This window comes from Brachyhypopomus gauderio, chromosome 7 (genome assembly GCF_052324685.1).
Source record: "Brachyhypopomus gauderio isolate BG-103 chromosome 7, BGAUD_0.2, whole genome shotgun sequence".
Classification (NCBI taxonomy): Eukaryota; Metazoa; Chordata; class Actinopteri; order Gymnotiformes; family Hypopomidae; genus Brachyhypopomus; species Brachyhypopomus gauderio.
In genome coordinates, this window is record NC_135217.1 from 5,825,246 (window position 1) to 5,845,038 (window position 19,793).

The 19,793-nt window shown below is 47.6% G+C and overlaps 2 protein-coding genes across 2 annotated transcripts in view; both read right to left on the reverse strand.

Moving 5' to 3' along the window:
- Positions 1-940: 940 nt before the first annotated feature.
- Positions 941-9,003, reverse strand: adora2b (adenosine A2b receptor). Its single transcript, XM_077011181.1, has 3 exons — positions 8,760-9,003; positions 8,038-8,507; positions 941-2,523 (listed from the first exon to the last, which is right to left on the reverse strand). The coding sequence occupies exons 2-3, from the start codon at positions 8,355-8,357 to the stop codon at positions 1,758-1,760; spliced, it is 1,086 nt and encodes a 361-aa protein (XP_076867296.1). The 5' UTR covers positions 8,358-8,507; positions 8,760-9,003; the 3' UTR covers positions 941-1,757.
- Positions 9,004-9,236: 233 nt separating this feature from the next.
- Positions 9,237-19,793, reverse strand: part of specc1 (sperm antigen with calponin homology and coiled-coil domains 1) — a 63,553-nt gene continuing 52,996 nt past the window's right edge. The window contains exons 13-15 of the mRNA XM_077011184.1: positions 15,071-15,187; positions 13,814-13,873; positions 9,237-10,379 (exon numbers count right to left, since the gene is read on the reverse strand). Coding sequence (XP_076867299.1) covers positions 10,290-10,379; positions 13,814-13,873; positions 15,071-15,187 — 267 coding nt within the window. The 3' untranslated portion in view covers positions 9,237-10,289. The remainder of the gene's footprint in view (positions 10,380-13,813; positions 13,874-15,070; positions 15,188-19,793) is intronic.

Below are 19,793 nucleotides of genomic sequence, written 5' to 3' on the forward strand. Positions count from 1 at the left end.
CGAGCGGGGCTGGTGCACCAAGATCTTCAGATCCCTCTTAATGAAGACTGATGTTCTCTCTCACACTAATGGATCAAAGTGGAGTGCCATAATTGCCCACTTTAAATAATAAAAGACTCATACATCAGGTTGGCAAAGCAAATATCTAACTTGTATCAACCATGAGGAACCTTTAGGGTCTTTCAGTATTCAGCACCATCAGTGAACTTGTTTACTTCAAAATTCTGCTCTAAAATTGCTCCTGTCAATAGGCGCGCATATATATATATATATATATATATATATATATATATATATATATATATATATATATATAATGTATGTATGTATGATAAAACGGGCAGTGTCACATGGTACGATGGTACGTAGTGTCTCAACTGGGGCAGAAGAGGGACTAAAATTCACAGTATTGACAGAAGATGGTGTGAAGGAAGCAGCCAGCCAGCTCCTAGTCTGGAGCAGAGGTGCCTCTAAATCTCAGTGCTGCCTTCTCCACTCGGAGCTCCACTCTGGGTCTACATGTTTCATCACTGATGAACGTTCAGTGACAGTCTGGGTCCTTGGAGACTTGTGACGGACCCATAAAAGACACACCAGTAAGTCAAGCACCCGCACAGAGTGGTGGGGTGTGGGGGGGGGGGGGTGGGGGATTGGGTTACTGCGTTTGTAGGTTTAGAAGTCGCTTTTGCTGAGAGGTGTCTTGTGAGGGAAAACCAAAAAAACAATTCTTACAGAATGACTTGCAACACGACTTGCTTATAGTCTAAACACTAGCACATCAGAACAGTTCTGCTAGAGATCCAGTTGGTTCCAGAAGTGAAGAACTGTTTGATGTACTGGCTCTCACTCAACAGTGTGCAGTGCTTTTTCTCTCCTGTAGATCTGTTTGACATCCTCTCCCTGGACTTCATTTAATCTTCATTTAACTTCCTCAGCATGCTTTATGCTGCCCTCATAATTTGAATTTTTTTCCTGAGCTTTTTTTTTTTTTTTAAACCTACTAAACCGCAAAGATTTCATTAAAAAAAAGTCTTAAAAATTCAAGTGTGGCACCTTAATAGACGCACGTTGAGTTTTAAAACCCCTTTTGCGTGTCCCCATGGCAATGACGCTCTGTCTGGCTGCGGATCGTTCCTGTGGGCGGGATGTGTAACGTTTCATTTCCTTCACTGCTCGTTTTTGGCAATACCGTGTGCTGTCAGCACAGCCCCAGCGCTAACCTCCGCGTGGGCCCCGACTTCTGCTCACATGCTAGCTTCCTCTCGGCCTCTGTGAGGTCCTGCAGTCTCCCGCCGTTTGTTAACCCCCCCACCATTTGCTGGTGCTAAACCTCTCTGCCGAAAGACAGGAGTCAAGTTGTTAGTCGAGTATCAAGGTGTTTTCTGACTGGCTTGCTTAATGCGTCAGTCCATTAAGGCTTAGAATAAAGTTTACAGTTTACTCCAGCTTGTTAGATGTTTTTTTGGGTTGAGGAGGAACTCCTGTATCTCTTTTGGCATTGTAGTGATTACGAGTGTATTGACCCTCTGCCCTAGTTCAACAATAAAATTTCCAGAAAGAGACCTGCTTTCAAAGATCTGGCTAAGATTCTTTTTGTCCTCATAAATAGCTTAGTGGTCCACTTTCAGGGTATTTTCCTAAAATACCCCATCATTTTTGCAGTTATTACAGAGGTCTGTAAACATTGCTCCACACATTTCGAATGACACTCATTAAGCAAAAAGGTTCAATTAAGTTAGACTAAACAGCCCGCTTGGCTATAACAAAGGGTCTATGGTCATGGTGACCTGGTCTCTGTTTCGACTGCTCCCATTGGAGCTGAGATACAGCTCGTCCCGCCGGCAGAGGAAGTGGCGTGCCAGGATCTTCCTGAACGTGTGCCTGAACTCGCGGATGCGGTAGGCGTAGATGATGGGGTTGACGGCCGAGTTGGCGTGCGAGAGGATGATGGCCACGTACATGACGTACTCGGACTTGACCAGGCGCGTGAAGAGCGTGAGACAGTTAATCACGTGCACGGGCAGCCAGCAGAGGGCGAACAGGCCCACGATGATGGACAGGGACTTGGCGGCTCGAACCTCGCGCTGCAGCAGCCCCCGATGGCTCTCGGCCCCGCCCCCGCCCACCGTGCTGCGCAGTTCGATCTGGCGAAGCTGCCACCGCGCCACCGTGAAGATCTTGGCGTAGATGACCAGCATGATGAACAGGGGCGTCAGCACGCAGCCGAAGAAGTTGAAGTAGACCATGTAGCTCATGTCCATCACGCTCTCGAACTGGCAGTCCAAGCAGCAGGTGTGCGTGAAGCCCCGCCCCGAGTCCAGCCCCGCGTCCGCCTCAGCCCCGCCCACCGCCTTGTTGCGGCCGCAGCTGCCGTTGGTGGGCGTGGTCTCGTTGGTGAGCACACTGCAGGCGCTGGCTTTCTTGTTCCAGCCTGCAAACGGGATGAGGCCGATGATGAAGGAGAGGATCCATAGGACGGTGATGATTTTACGCGCTCTCTTCCCCGTCACCAGCTCCTTATACCTAAACACGGAGGAGGAGAGAGAGTTCAGTATGCGCAAACCACAAACCAAGGCTTTCAGAGCAAACATTCACAAGAATAACACAAAGTTCCCAAACACAGCTCTAGATGCACACTGGCTGCTTTGCCCTCACAGTGGTGACAGATTTTGCTATACAACTTTTGACAGTATGTGTCATACTGCAGTTTGTGACCATTATATTAAATACAGACGGGGAAGTTGCCACATTGATGCAATCGCAGACAATCTGAGGCAGCTCATGTGGTAAAATGTATCTCGTAATCACATCCTCCTCTTGCGATCTCAGAACTTTCTGAACAGTTTCTGAACAGTAACTACATTATTTGAACAATCTATCATTACGAAGACGAACCGAACCGAACCAGTGTCTCGCGTGCGGTATAAATGTGGGGGTGGGGGGGGGGGGGGGGGGGGGGCATCGTGGTCAACCCACAGCAGTGTGTCTGGGAGCCAGGCAGGGGGCGTGGTCAGGATCTCCACCACAGGACATTCATCACAGTCCCGCACGGCTGCCGACTTCTGCTCTTACGCTGATGGAGTCGAGTGAGTAATCCACTGGAAGCGTTATTCATCAAGTCCACCCAAGGCTTGTCACGACGTTTCTCTTCCCCCGTGGACAGAAATGATCCAGGTTGCCATCAATAACAGGGCCCTAGACCACTGTATCAAAGCCGTTCAGTAGAGGACACGGCTACAGGTGTGAGGGCAAAGGTCAAGAGGCGTGCCAGTCTGTGTCTCTGCTGCTGTGGTGGGCTGAAGGAGCGTTTTTTTGGCCAGCCAATGATAAAATCACAGGTGCATAATTTAGGTGGAAATTTCCATGAAAAGGTAAACTTGGAGATTTGGGGACTTTTAGGAACACCCCCACCTGGTGATTATCTAAATGAATTGCACCCTGTGTGCATGAATACCTGTTGTTTACATCAATCCATCTCATGAACCAACAGATTACATTAGTTTACAAGCTTTCTGCAAGCTGGTTAGCCTAATCACACACATTTAGTAGGTTAATGCCAAATTAAACATTAGTGTGTAGTTAATCATGTTTGGTTATTTAGTGTGTAGGTGTCATGTATCTTCAAAGCATTGGCAATAAATGCTTCACGTGTGCTCGAGTTCTGGTTGTGGTGGTGAGTGAACTCGCTGTTGGATATTTCTGTGTGTCTCTTCCTCATCCAGCCCACTGACCTGCTCTGTTCGCTCCACATCCGTTTGGACCTTGAGTAAATACATTAAACCGCAGTATCACTGACGATTAGGACCCCCCGTACGTCCATAATGAGATCAACACAATATTTACAAAGACAAAAAAACACATGAATTGCCCCTAAATTAATGTAACTAATTGTCAAAATTGCTGATTGTATCATTAGTGGTGAACTGTGTTTTTTCACGTGATCATTCTTCCATTATCATTTTCATGCGTCTCATTTGCTCAGATCTCTTTTCCCCTCCTACGATCAGAAGATCTCTTCTCCCTCCTATGATCAGAAGATCTCTTCTCCCTCCTATGATCAGAAGATCTCTTCTCCCTCCTATGATCAGAAGATCTCTTCTCCCTCCTATGATCAGAAGATATCTTCTCCCTCCTATGATCAGAAGATATCTTCTCCCTCTTACGATCAGAAGATCTCTTCTCCCTCTTACGATCAGAAGATCTCTTCTCCCTCCTATGATCAGAAGATCTCTTCTCCCTCCTATGATCAGAAGATATCTTCTCCCTCTTAAGATCAGAAGATCTCTTCTCTCTCCTATGATCAGAAGATCTCTTCTCCCTCCTATGATCAGAAGATATCTTCTCCCTCTTACGATCAGAAGATCTCTTCTCCCTCCTATGATCAGAAGATCTCTTCTCCCTCCTATGATCAGAAGATCTCTTCTCCCTTCTACCATCAGAAGATCTCTTCTCCCTCTTATCAGAAGATCTCTTCTCCCTCTTATCAGATCTCTTCTCCCTCCTATGATCAGAAGATCTCTTCTCCCTCTTATCAGATCTCTTCTCCCTCCTACGATCAGAAGATCCTCTGCCCCTTTTCTCTCTGACTATCTCCCATAAGCTCAGACTCACGGTGGGGTTGGAGGTGCATCGCTCATTCTTATATTTAGCTATTTCAACAGACCTCTTTTAACAAACGTGTCTTTCGCCTCCTCTGTCCCCCCCATCGTTTCCTCGTTCACTGAAGACATGAGAGGAGGTCAGAGTTCACCAGTGATGGCGACAGCGGCCTCGTCCCCCCCCCCTCGGTTCTATTCCGAGCACACATCTCTGCCCTCTGCTCTCTCTTCTTCCTTTATGGTCAGCATAAGGAGGGTGGAGCGGTCATCATCATTCATGACCAGGACCTCCACCTCCTCCACCCTCCACCTGTGTTTCCCGCCTTTCACACAGTCCTGCATTAACAGCACGCAGCTGCGGTTTTGACACCTACAGACTAAGTCTAGCCTGAGGTCTGGGCCTGTAGACTAAGTCTAGCCCGAGGTCTGGGCCTGTAGACTAAGTCTAGCCCGAGGTCTGGGCCTGTAGACTAAGTCTAGCCCGAGGACTGGGCCTGTAGACTAAGTCTAGCCCGAGGTCTGGGCCTGTAGACTAAGTCTAGCCCGAGGTCTGGGCCTGTAGACTAAGTCTAGCCCGAGGTCTGGGCCTGCATCCTCTCCCTGTTGATATGTAGCCACACTGCACAAGCATGACAATACAGGCACCATACAGATAAATGATTATGCCCAGCGACAGCTAATACAGAAGGTCACCTGTCTGTAAAATCAATATAGAAAATACATTTTTAAACAAGTTAGTTGTATGTGTTGTGTTTCTGACGTATCAGTTCTGCACTGGCTTAAAGCAGCATCTCTAGCAATAAAGAATACCTGTGTCCTACATGTACTAGTACAATAGTACCTGTCACTGAGATTTTCCAACATGCATTCACAAGCACCCTACATTCAGTATGGGAATAAGAAAGCAAGCATTTACCCCTTGTACATGTGCCAGTGCCAGAAAGGTTTGGTCAACGCACCAATCACAACCAGTCACAGTCACAACCAGTCACAGTCACAATCAGTCACAAACAGTCACACTCACAATCAGTCACAATCACAATTAGTCAGTCATAACCAGTCACAATCTGTCACTGTCACAATCAGCCACAAACAGTCAAAGTCACAACCAGTCACAATCTCCAGAGGAAACCATCACTCAGTCCAAGATCAGGTTTAATCAGTGCTCAGAGAAATGGCTTTTTAGGGCAGGAGGTACAGAACACACTCTTTTTTCCCAAACCTCAGCCTTGAGGCTATTTTGGTGGCAAACAGTGTGTGTAGGTGTGTTAGTGAAAGAGAGAGAGGAAGAGTCCCTTGGAAAAAGATGGTCCTTTACGTGTCTGACAAAAAAAGTGCCTGAAAACAACATCAAACCCGCCCTTCCCCCACACAGCTAGCATGTCTTTTAGTTGATAATGGAGGCATATTTGAGATGCAAGTCCACACTACAGAGTATACAGAGGCCAGCCAGTTCCAGGCAGTTCCTTTAGCCTCCTCAGACACTAGGCGAGGGGGCTACGCACCACGGCCCTGTGCTGGAGGGAAGAGGGAAAGTTGTGGTGAGACTGCCATTAGACGAAACACACAGGGGAGAGCAGTGGGAGGAAACACACGTCTGCTTCCGGCTGGACGCTCGCGCCGACTCCCGCTGTTCCCAACGTCTCGTCCATTTTCTAACCAAGTCGGAACCAACTCAAACGAAAAACCAAAACGGCAAACTAACAAACGAATAAGACAAAAAGACAACGGAGGAAAGGGGAGCCCGGCCGGCGGCCCGTGTGCACGGGAGCGGCTCTGCTCTGGTCCTGCGTGGGCCGCCTCCGTTTGGCAACTATGCGAGCAGCTGTGGGAACGCTCATCTGAGGAGAAATCACAGCTCCCAGACTGACGTGAGCGCGCAGCATCACTCGCTTTTGCCCGGCTGCAGACGTTAAACGTCAGCTACCCGTCAAGACAGCGGGGCACCGTCACGTCACCACGTATTATTACTGCCAGTCTTTCATTAGGAGAGGGAGCTCCTCATACAGAACGTCTTGTTAATGGTCAAACGGAGCTCTGACGTGATGTGATGCTGGGCTCATTTTACTTTGGTTTCAGCATTTGTCAGCATACACAGCTCAGCGTGTTATGTTAGCCTACAGTCAGAGCACAGGTCATTCTCTTAGTAGTATAGAATATAGTCCTCAGACAAAAAAGCTGTGGATAATTGGTAAATGACTTACTGGTCTGGCTGTAGACATATAATGGTAATGTAGAAGATATAATGGACAAATTAAATCAATTCTTTATACAAATACAAATATTATGCAAAATTTTTTTTTTGCACTTTAATGCCTCTTGCACAAACATTCTGTTGCTGCTTCTGTGACTCAATCAACCTTGCTGCTAATGCGATCCATTTGCACAAAATCCATTTGCACAAATACTATTTATTTTATTAACACTTTGTCACTGTGAAACACCAACTCAGGACTACTTATCACTATTTATTACAACCACATATCTATTTTATTACATTGTATTCCTGCGTACTGTCTTTTATGCCCTAAATATGTCGAAATGTCTGTTGTGTCAACACCGAGGGAAAGTGGGGAACGTAATTTCGATTACTTTGTATGTCCAGAACATGTGAAGGAATTGACAATAAAGCCTACTTTGACTTTATTGTTATTATGCATTTTCAGCTATAAACCGGACTGAATGGCGGGTGTCCGGCCATAGACCGGTGGGCTGTCCTGACATTCTGCACACTGACGGCTCAGTTAAAGCGATCAAGAAAGCTCATTAAACAAGCTCGTGTGTAGTGTGAACGTCATTTAATTACAGGCTTTAAGCATCCATCGTTAACATCGCGCGTGCTGCTCCTGGTGTTGGACGTCACGGGGACGCGTCTCCAGGTGCACGCGCTGCAGCTGTAACGCCACCACGCGCGCTGGAATCGATACACGTGGAAGAATGAACAGGATGAAACATCACAACGCCACTGAGTTTGAGTGGACACGCCGATAGCGCTGTTATCATCACGTCCGGTGTTGGAGGACCTAAACCTTCAGCACAAAAGGTCCAACGAGAACCTGTTGAACTTCGAACCAGTTTCACCACAGCGATGCATTAATTATAGAGACGCCGCCAACAGACAGATAATACAGATCAATACGTTTCCTCCGTCTACAGCAACATAAGATCATACGTGGTTACATCATAACTTTGGGATGTAACTTTTAAAGAAGGATGTCATCGTGCTTGGCCATTTCTCACCGTAGTCCACGCGTACAGGACATAACGGTCAGCCTTACTGCACAAACTCTACGTCTCCCAGTGATGAAGACTACATTAGTGTAGTGCATGATGAAGACTACATGTTTACTATGCATTTCCATTATTTACACAGGCTCGTACCCTGTTTATTCAACCATGTTTTGATGTATCGATTGAAAACCAAAAGTGTGTGACTCACCTTAGAGGGATTTTGACGGCCAGATACCTGTCGATCGCGACCGCCAGAAGACTGAATATTGAACTTTGAGTGAGTACCAGGACAAAACAGGCCAGGAAAAGACATCCGTTGAAGTCCGAGGGTAAACCGAGACTTATGGTGATGGCGAAGGGGATGGCGAGACAGCCCACCAGAATATCCGCCACCGCCAGCGACACCAGAAAGTAGTTGGTGGCGTTCTTGAGGGTGGAGTTGATCGCTACAGCCCAGCACACCAACACGTTGCCCACGATCGACACTACAGCAATGATTAATTCAATAGCGATGTAGAAGACATTCATGTCAGCGGACTGTAGGACACCAGCGGCGCTGAAAACGAGCTACGATCTCATGAGAAGATCCTGGTCCTGCACGTCCAGGGAGAAATAACGGCACCTTCTGCTATAATAATCCACCACAGTTCCAAATGTGTAATTTGCGAAAACGGCCATCTGCAATTAAAACAAGACAAATGAGAGTTACAAGCGTTTCGTCACCTCTTACTAAAGTAACGTCGTTCCGGTTCGGCCTGCTGATGCCAAAGGTTCGGAAACTCCGAGCGAGTCACGCCAAGTTCACGTCTGTGTGGTTATGTGTTCCTGTCTGGTGTGAGCTGCTCTGATAAACTGATATAAAAGTGTAGAACATGAACGAGGGAGGAGAGCAGCTCGCCTCGCGCTGTGCGCTCGTGAAGGACCGCTTACCCTGAGCGCTCCGCTCGCTCGCGCTCCGCGATCAGTCGCGTTGTGCTCGTGTGTTCGTGATCCAGCGGCGCGAGGGGCACTCGCGGCGCGCTCGCGCTACACACGGCCGTGCAGGCAGCTGCGGGGGAGACGTCCGTCACAGGTCGTGGCCACGCCCAGTCACCGCGTCCGCGCGCCACTCACTAGTGTTGGTAATAGGCGCTTCCGACCGCGCGAGGTGAAGCGTCGGTACTCGTTCTCGTGCAGTGTGTGTGAGTGTGTGTGTGTGTGTGTGAGTGTGAGCGCGTGGAAAACAAGACAGATGTGATTACTGGAAACCACGTGAACGCACCCAAGTCTTCAGATGCACTTACAGTCGTGCTGCAACCATTCATGTACTGTTACTTTCTCATTGTGCTGTAAAAACGAAACTTCCCATTGTGGATCCACAATTACACTATGTCAGTATAATTAATCGACAATGAGAAACTATTTGGTTTCATGTTCAGGAAGACTTTATTACGAGCAATAACCGCCTGTCCACAGATTTATCTCACCAAGAAACCTTCAAGGGTTCAAATAGGAAATCTCACACAAGCGCAGGATTGGGGTACAGAAAACCAATAAATTAAACTGTTCTTATGACACAAGAAATAAAGCTGTAGTTTGCGATTAACTCACAATACTTTTTAAAAATTTGAGATGGTATTTTTCTATAAACAGCTGTTTATAAAATACTTCCTCTATTTAATATTTTTATTTGGCACTGATATACTTAGGAGCTGTAACCTATTTTATGAGGCCTGACAGTGACTTTCAGTTTTAAAGTACTGTAATGCTATTGCCTTAAAGTACCTGTTGGCTACTACAGTAGCCTACAGTTTATAATTCAAACATACTTAACATCTATTATCATACATGTTGGTAAAATCCTGCAGTAATAGAATAATATTAATTCTCATTCTTGTGCATCCAATAAATGTATTTATGACATTCAGAAAATATTGCAAATCTTAAAATTAATACTAGTAAGTTATGATAGAACACATTTAACTCATCTTCACTTTTGCAATACTTCATATCCAGAACCTCAAAATAAACTGGCAATTGACATAAGCTTAAAAAATACATCTATCTCTCTCTCTCTATATATATTTCTATGCTTTTGGTAACAATGATATTTTGTAAACAGTAGCAGTCTAACTGCGAACACTTAAAACACTGTTACCTGTACCAAACCTGTACCGTGGCTCTAAGCAGAAGTGGCAACGTTAGCAATGCCAGCCACTCAAAGCAACTTCTGAAATGATTTTCAGTCCAGTAAATGTGGCTTGAATAGAAATGGGGCTTCAGTCCATCAAACCAAATCTAATAAGTATGTATAAAACAGGAGGAGCGGGTCTCTCCGGCGGCGTGGCCCAGTCAGACGTTGGGAGAAGACTCTGCTGGTGTGTACGTCTGCCGGAGGTCGATGTGTGGTCAGTGGGTCGGGGTGTGTTGGGTTGGTCCGTGACTTGGTGTCTTTCCACTGTCTCTTCCTCCAGTGGCAGGTCAAGTCTCAAAGTACTTGTAGATCTGAGAAACGTACTGCATCACTCTCTGCCAGTCTGGTCTGTCTGTGTGCATCAGCTCATCGATATCCTAATTGAGAGACAGACAGAGAGAGAGAAAGTGTTAAGCGTAAAACATACATACATTTAATTAGAAACACCTACCTTGTGCCTACACTCACTCATCACTTGATTAGGCATGTCTGACACGCAGGGCGGATTTTCAGACTATAGTTACATTCTGTAGTCCATCCCCTCTATCTAGCCTGCTACTGTCTGCTCTGTAGGCCATGTGACTACTGTTGAAGCCACATTATCGGCGAGCAGGGCCACTGGCTCTAACACTGCATGGTTGTGGGTGTCAAGCTGATAGGCGTTTATCAGACACAGCAGTAGCGTTAGAGTTGGTACGCATGCCAGTGTTACTGTTGACTTGAAAGTGGTCCACCACCCAAAAATATCCTAGCAGGAGTGGTAATGTGGCCAAACACACACACACACACACACACACACACACACACACACACACACACACACACACACACACACACACACACACACACACACGCACACACACTCACAGCCACATACTCACAGCCACATACTCACACACAGCCACAGCTACACACACATACACACGCAAACACTCCAACACATAATAAACACACACACACACAAACAAACACAAAAAAACTCCAACACATAATACACACACACACACACACACACACACACACGCACAATCACACATGGGCTCACAGAGTCTATTCATCATACAGACAGGGCATTCAAAGATTGAACAGTGAGAACGTCAGTGATCACAGTGGCCGTGCAACATGACATTAAGGGCTAAATTCACTAAGTGCACGTTGAAAATGGTCAACGTGCAATCGTAAAGATCAATGATGGTCATTGATCACGGTTCGCCTTTCACTGTCAGTTATCACGTCCATTGATTATTTGTCCTATTACAGATTAGGTTCTTGGTTTCCACATGTTAATGACTTTAGTAAATCAGTCCCTAATAGAAGAAATCCTAATACACATGGCCTCATTTTACAGGCTCTTATAAAACCCTGTACTCACTTTCCTGAATGACGCTTATTATAACAACACACACGCCTAGAGCCACTCGCTTCACCTGCCATTTAGAGCAGGATAACAGCATGTCTGAAAGGAAGCAGCGTCCACCCATCAGCAGCGTCTAGCTAACATCATCTTGGGCTCTTTTATGAAGCCACACTGGTGCTAAATCTGATAATAATAAAACAACAGCAGCAGCCAAGGCTGAGGTTCATCTCTGGGAAAGAGAGGAATCAGGAGCTCCTCCCCTTCATCAGCTGCAGGCACATCCAGGATGGAGTAACGTCCAGGGCTGCTGCAAACGTAATGACACGTCGGCTCTCCAATTTGATTATTCGCTTTTGTCAATAAAGTTTCACGCTGTCCAAATGTATCAGATGACCTAACCACCTGAAGACCACACTAGGAAAGGCCTCTAAACCCAGAGGGGGGGGGGGGGGGGGGGGGGGGCGGGGCGGCTTATGTTTCTTGTCTGATGAGCGAGAGCAGAGGTGCTCAAAATGTTCCTCCAGTTCCTCACAACCCTCAGAAGAGCTGGTTGGGGCTCTATGGCCTTCAGCCCACTGTGTCTGTGTTGGGAAATGATGCTAGACTTGTGTAACAAAGCTGCTACAATACGTCTAGCACCACCTTTCAAGTATGTCCATCAGAATACAGCACACTAAAGTATCACGAGGACACACATTCTCCCTGTCATCCCACAGCTGGGTTCTTCAGAACACAACAGCGCTGAAGCTCTTCTCGGTCACTGGGCCCCTTAGGCTGGTCTTGCTAAAACTACGGGCCTGTGTTTAACGAAGAAATCAAGAATATCTTTCACCTGGTCTGCATTCATGTCACCAGTCTGACCAATAACTACATCCCCCAGTCTAATCTAGCCGGTGCCCTGCAGACATCTTCTGCAATCGTAGGAGTGTGTGCAGAAACACCGGGCTTCATGAAACATTTACAGCTAATTTAGCACCAGGGCAGCGGCTCTAAAAGCATTCAAACAGTTTCATTTTTTTCAGGTTTACTGTCACTTTATTTGACTTCATCCCCCCCTCTTAACACGTTTTTTGCACGCTGAGAGTTCTTCAACACGTATCTGTTTGAGGAAAAATGCAGACAAGGTCCACCGATAAACCCCCCGCAAGTAAAAAATGTTCTATTGACGACTAAAGTACACAGAGGACGAGAGGCCTTGGGTTAAAGGCTCTCCAAACACCACTCAATGGCAGACCCCCGTCTCCTAACACGCTAACACCAATACAGTGTGTTGACCTGGGTCATCGCCAACACTGTCAGCCCTTAACATAAACCCAGGATGAGGAAGACGAGGAGGACGAGGAGAGCATGCGGACACGCTGACATGGTTGGCAGGCCAAAGCTCGCACTTGTCCTTAAAAGGGTGGAGTGTGCTGAAGTGTCAGATGCCGCACCACAGGTCAGTAGAATCTGTTCCAGTGAACGGCCGTAATACGTCTGGTAATTAGGGCGTTAAAGCCGGCCAATGGGAACGCTTGAAATGAAGACAAAAATAATTACACGCAGCCTTAGGGGTTTTGAATGAAATGTGGAGTGGGTTTTTAATCCTGTAAGCGTGAGTTTGGGGAGTAGGGTTGTTGGTTGAACAAACACGACCTCAAAAGAGTCAAGAAGAGCAAAAGCCGGACAAACAGCTCACAAAACGCAAGTGGTTTCCATATGAGAAAATGAACATGGGCGTTATGTGCTTGTGAGAACAGCCACGATCTCATGATGATCTGGGAGGGTCCCAGATTATTCTCCATGACCTCTGGAAGACAGCAGCAGCTTAGCGAGAGTTGGCCAACTCCATTTCCCCAAACCCCTGCTCACCAAATAATGTCCAGACATCCACAAACACATGACAGCTTCTTTGTTTTGGGTCTGACAGCACCGCTTGACTGATAACAGCAGAACACGATCCAAATCAAACCGGTTCTTAACTGTGACACATCAGAGCTCTTCAGCGGCAGTGACAGCTGGGACATCTGAAAGCTCCCTCAGCCTCTCACACAGACTCGGACAAAAACGGCAGGATTTCCAAATCTCACTGGTTTGTCTTGGGGGAAGAGAAACAGACTGCAGACACACAGCTGAAATGCCGTGGCGGCCGTGACTCCAGCCTTATATCCCCGCCTGCTTTCTGTATCTATGCAGAAACACCAGGACAAAGGTATCAGATGTGGGCTCTCATGCCCAGAGACAGCGGGCCGGGGGCGGATAGCCACGGTGCTTTGGGCTCCACACCACTGGGGCTCCCACGGCTGCTGTTACTCCTGCAGTACCACAGCACAGCGCCTCTCGTAGGGGCTTCATTCATGACGTAATGGTGGTTTATTCCAGAGGTGCTGGTGGATGCAGACTGGAGTGTGTGTGTGTGTGTGTGTGTGTGTGTGTGTGTGTGTTGGCCAGGTAAAAGTGCCTGCGTGTGCTCACCAGGGAGGGTTTAATGCCAATGCTCTCCGCAGCCTGGAAGGCCAAGGTCAGATTACGGCCCTGCGGAAACACAAACATCAGGGTCAGACATCTTCTACCAGACAGGAGGAGCCGACCAGCAGCAAAGACACACGCCAACGATAAACACCTGCGCACAGCGCTGCCACTACACACACACACACACACACCAACACACACACACACACACCAACACACACACACACACACATTACACACACACACACACACCAACACACACACACACACACACACACACACACACACACACACACACACACACACACACACACACACACACACACACACACACAAACAATCACACGTCAGCAAACCAAAAATAAGCATCAATTAATCTCTAACAGCTCACTAACAGGGTTTGGCATTTGCTGACCACCTACAGCCAACAAGGCCACACACTCTGTCATTTGTGTCATTCACATTTGCTGCACTGTGTATAAGAGGTGGTGTATAAACACTGCTGTGTGAATGGCCATTATCTGTACTAATGAGTTCTACATCTGTACTGATGCAGGTAAGGGCTTCATCAGTACTAGTGTGTACAGTAGTGTGAGTAAGAGCGTTGTGGTTAAGTGGAGGGCCGTGTGGCCCCCGCTGCTGTTGTGGAGTGTGATGAGTCTCTCTCGGCCCCCGCACTCTCCTAACCAGCACGCTGCTGTGATACCAGACGGGCCGGAGGCCCGTGGCATTCTTCAGCGCATGTGCACGTGTGTTTGTTTTTGTCTGTGGTTGAAAACAAACACACGTACACACAAACACGAAACACACGCAGGGGACGGCTGGACAGCTCTTTGTTTACTGTGCTTTTTGTGTCTTCATCCCTTCATATGCCATCTGTGTGTGTGTGTGTGTGTTCGTTGAGCGCTAGACGAGCCTGCCAGTCATCCATTACAAGAGACAAAGCAGGAGAGAGGGGCCTTTGAGGGCTTACACGCCATGTCTGATTACCAACAGCACTGAGACCAGGTGAACAGCACAGGGTGCCAAAGGGAAGGTTCAGATTAATAACGTTAAAGTAAAGCACGGTGTGTGTGTGTGTGTGTGTGTGTGTGTGTGTGTGTGTGTGTGTGTGTGTGTGTACACCTCTACATGTGCACGCGTGTGTGCATGCTTGTGTGAACATGTGTACGTGCAGGTGGGTGTGGGTATGTGTGTGTGTGTGTGTCTATGTGTGTACATACGTGTGTGTGTGTGTGTGTGTGTGTGTGTGGGGGGTACCTTGTCCTGACTGACGAGTTCTTGGTAGGGGATGTGTGCAGGCAGGTAGGTGTGTAGTAGAGCACAGAAGGCCAAACCGTCACTCCAACTGCTGCTGAAGTTTGTCACATCGATATTCTGTAGAGCAGAATACAAAATACATCATTTGACCCTGTGTTCACATTTTGTGTGTGCGTGTGTGTGAGAGAGAAGCAGAGAGAGAGAGAGAGAGAGAGAGAGAGTGTTAACTAAGAGCAATACAAGCACACCAAGACGTGAAACAGGGGCGGACATCTGGGTTTAGGTCACCCAGGAACTCGTCTGACACTAAGACAGCGTTACCCTTTAGGGATTCACCTCACAGGAGCTGGAGGGGAAACGTCTGAAGACAAACACGTCTTACTCCTCAAACACCTGGTAGGTGTACAGTTAAGAGACTACAGCCCATGTCACTGAATGGTGTGTGTTTGTGTTAAACACAACAGCTAGCTGGCCTGAACCTTCATTGTGAATCTTAGCTTTTCTCTGATATCTTGATGCATAATACACACAGGCTGTTGTAGCGGTCTACGAAAACAGAGGTGTTGTGATCGTTTCAGCTCAGAGAATACAAACATTGTCAAGAGAACACAAACATGACTTATACCGGCCCACTGCTTTCAGCAACCAATCAGAACAGCCCACATGCAAATGTACAGCATATTTGAATATACTTTGCTTATTAATCAGTTTCAGCTTTCAATGCATCATTGATTTGCCTGTCATGGGTCTGTCATGCTGTGAGAAACAACTGCTAGTGTCGTCATGGTCCGGAGCAGAGGGGCTGCTGGGTAGTTCTACACTAGCGTGGGTCACACAAGGGTAACGTGGGTTTTGGGGATTTCTGGGAGCTCTTCATGTATCTTCAAGCGAAGTTTAAGTGTATCATTACACTGGCCTGCAGAGCACCACGCACAAGATTTCCTTCCAATAATTTAAGTCAGGTGTGATGCATGGCTTCATTATCCCAGGTGGATCACAGCTGGTGCATGGTTCTGTAGGGTCATTACCATTCAGCTCCTAACCTCATGTATCAAACAGAAGGTCCCCAAGAGCCCATTCACCTGGAGAACTATTAGAATCCAAGCGCTGATGGTGAGCGCTGGAGCATGCCACATGGCACGTTTTACACACACACACACACACACACACACACACACACACACACACACACACACACACACACACACACACACACACGGATGAGCGGATGGGGGAAGACAGAAACAGAAGTGTGTGTCTATGATGTCAGATTTAAAGTAAATGACGAGGAGAGGTCAGAAGGAGAGAGATTAGTCCAGCACAGGGACAGTGTGAGCGGCTGTGTGTGGGATACATCAGACTCCTGTTTCCTTGTCCTTTGGTAGGCTTCCTGTTCCTTCCTGTATCTCCCGGCACAGTTGTTGCTCTGGTATGCGGTTGCCTGTGTGTGTGTGTGTGTGTGTGTGTGTGTGTGTGTGTGTGTGTGTGTGTGTGTGTGTGTGTGTGTGTGTGTGTGTGTGTGCGCTAGCTGCAACTCTCCTGGGTTTCTCCTCAGGCCTCATGCTGCATCCTCAGAGGCCCAACACTTCCTAAAAATGTTTTGAATCCTGCTTCAGTGTTGGTCTGTGGACCGGCGACCCGCACCCCTGCTCCGCTCTCAGATGGGCCATTAGCACAGCAGGGGCCCCACCACCACCACCAACACCACCAACACCACCACCACCAACACCACCAATACCACCACCACCACCAATACCACCACCACCACAACCAACACCACCACCACCACCACCACCACACCTACACCACCAACACCACACCAACACCACCAACACTAACACCACCACTAACATCACCAACACCACCACACCAACACCACCACCACCAACACCACCAAACCAACACCACCACCAACACCACCACCAACACCACCACCACACCAACACCACCACCACACCAACACCACCACCACCACACCAACATCACCACCACCAACACCACCACCAACACCACCACCACCACTAACACCACCACACCACCACCACCACCACTAACACCACCAACACCACCACCACCACCACCACCAACACCACCACACCTACACCACCAACACCACCACCACCACCAACACCACCACCACCACCACAACCAACACCACCACCACCACCACCACCACACCTACACCACCAACACCACACCAACACCACCAACACTAACACCACCACTAACATCACCAACACCACCACACCAACACCACCACCACCAACACCACCAAACCAACACCACCACCAACACCACCACCACCACCAACACCACCACCACACCAACACCACCACCACCACACCAACATCACCACCACCAACACCACCACCAACACCACCACCACCAACACCACAAACACCACCACACCACCACCACCACCACCACCACTAACACCACCAACACCACCACCACCACCACCACCAACACCACCACACCTACACCACCAACACCACCACCACCACCAACACCACCACCAATACCACCACACCACCAATACCACCAACACCACCACCATGGTGCCAGAGTGGCACTGTGATCCTGCAGCTACACACTGGTAAGGGACCTCCCACATGTGTGCATGTCACCTGTGTGTTACCTGTATCATGTGCTGTTTTATGTGCTGACTACACAGGACTTAGTTGTGTGAGCGTACGCAGAATCACGGGAGCCGTACAACACTTACATACCAGGATTTAAGCCTCGAGCCACCAGAGTGAAATAATACAGGAGTATTCAGGCTTAATGAAGTTTTACATGCTAGCAGAATGAAATTCAAACCCCTTCAACCCACAAGGGGACCGAGTGGTGTGTGAAGAATAACTACCAACTTAATCAATTGATAAGTCAGTGAAGAATGGAGTGTATTGACTTGTGGATTTATTGATCATAGCAATCAAAGTGTCCTGGCCGTGTGTGTGAGGAAGACCTGCACAGACCTGTTATACAGTCCTACATTCTTCACATGCCTGTACCATCTGTCTCCGTACAATCCTGTGCCTCACAAATTTTCAAGCACAAACATACACACACCAGGTGTGTGTGTATGTGTGTGTGCCTGTATGCATAAATGTTGAGGATTGTGTGTAGGATGTGTGTGTGTGTGTGTGTGTGTGTGTGTGTGTGTGGTACAGAAGTGAGGTGGAGACGCACGGAGCTACATCCTGGTGAGTGTGACCCCTGGATGGAGGGTGGGGGTGGGGGGGTTTCTGGCCACACAGTGTAACAGGCGTGGGGAGATGGGGGGGGGTCGTGAGCTGGGTTATGGCTGTTAAAACAACAGCGGCCTCTATCAACATGCTGAGACCAGGCTCTCAAAAGCAAACACTGAGTGCAGTGACAGGAAGTGACTGCTGGCCTCCTCCAATGAGAGTGAGGCGAGAAAGGAGCCGCCGCCCACTCCTGAACGTGAAGCGATGTGTGTGGGAACACACGCGACATGGCCGCCCTCTCTGAAGACCCCTCTCAGCTTCACATCCACACCAAACGTGCCACTTCTCCAGTCCACCGTGACACACGAGACGAAACGCGTCGCAAACATCTGTAGTGAGTCCACATTCACACGACGTTTAACACGCATGAATTATGTTTGTGGGAATGTGAGCGCTAAAAAAAGCCCGACAGACTCAGTGACCCGCGTTTCCCTCCATGAGGTTCCTGCGTGGAGCCACCTGCTGAACACGTCGCAATGTTCTAAAAACCTTCTAACATCTGACACAAATCTCCAAGCTTTTGCAGTGACACTGTCTGGGACTCCTGTTTATGATGGATCTGTGAATGGGCAGAACAAACGTAACGCTATTCACAGAGGCACGTCGAATATATAGTACGAGTTAAACATGTAGTGTTGATGTACCTCTTGAATATTATACCATTATAATCATAATATTAAAACACTATTATAATGGTATAATATTACAAAAAAGTTGTGAAACGGGGGAAAACAGTACAGAAGGACAAAGCAGTAGAAACTCGAGCTGCTAGCCTTTTCTGAGTAGTGTGATAATGGTTAACAAGCCTCTACTTACCAGCTTCAACTCTCAAATGTGATGTGACCAGTAAAACTTTAACTCATTCTCTTCACTGAATAATTACTGAATAAAAATGAATAAGGTGCAAAAGTCACTGTTTCTGGCAGACTGTTCAAATCATGAAGTAATCATTCAACATGAAAACATTTACACTTGTTAAGTCTAATAAAGTTACTTTCCTTGTGCACACATCGGAGCACCCACACACACACACACACCTTGCCATCAAACATTCTCTGAAAGGCTTTGATTGACAGGCCTTCAGCAGGAGACAGGCCCCGCCCATGTGACAGGGGCTTCCACATTAGTGTGTAGGACAGTGCCCACCACCACCACACTGCCTGCTGACCCATGGGCACAAAAACTCCCTACGCTACTCCTCAGTGTTTTCAAGCATATCTGCACCAACGGCCGTGATAAATGAGCATCTTAATGGAGATGTTCTGTCTCTGTTGCTGTGTCAGGTCACATGTTGCCTTCCACACAAGCAGCTGAACTACAAGCACAAAGTAGGGCTGGGTATCGATTCAAATTCCAAGAACCGATCCGATTCCGATTCTGAAGATTAAGAATCGATTTATTTCGATTTAATCCGATTTAATCAATTCGATCCAATTTGGGGTTTAGTGTTATTAAAAATGTATTTATTTGAG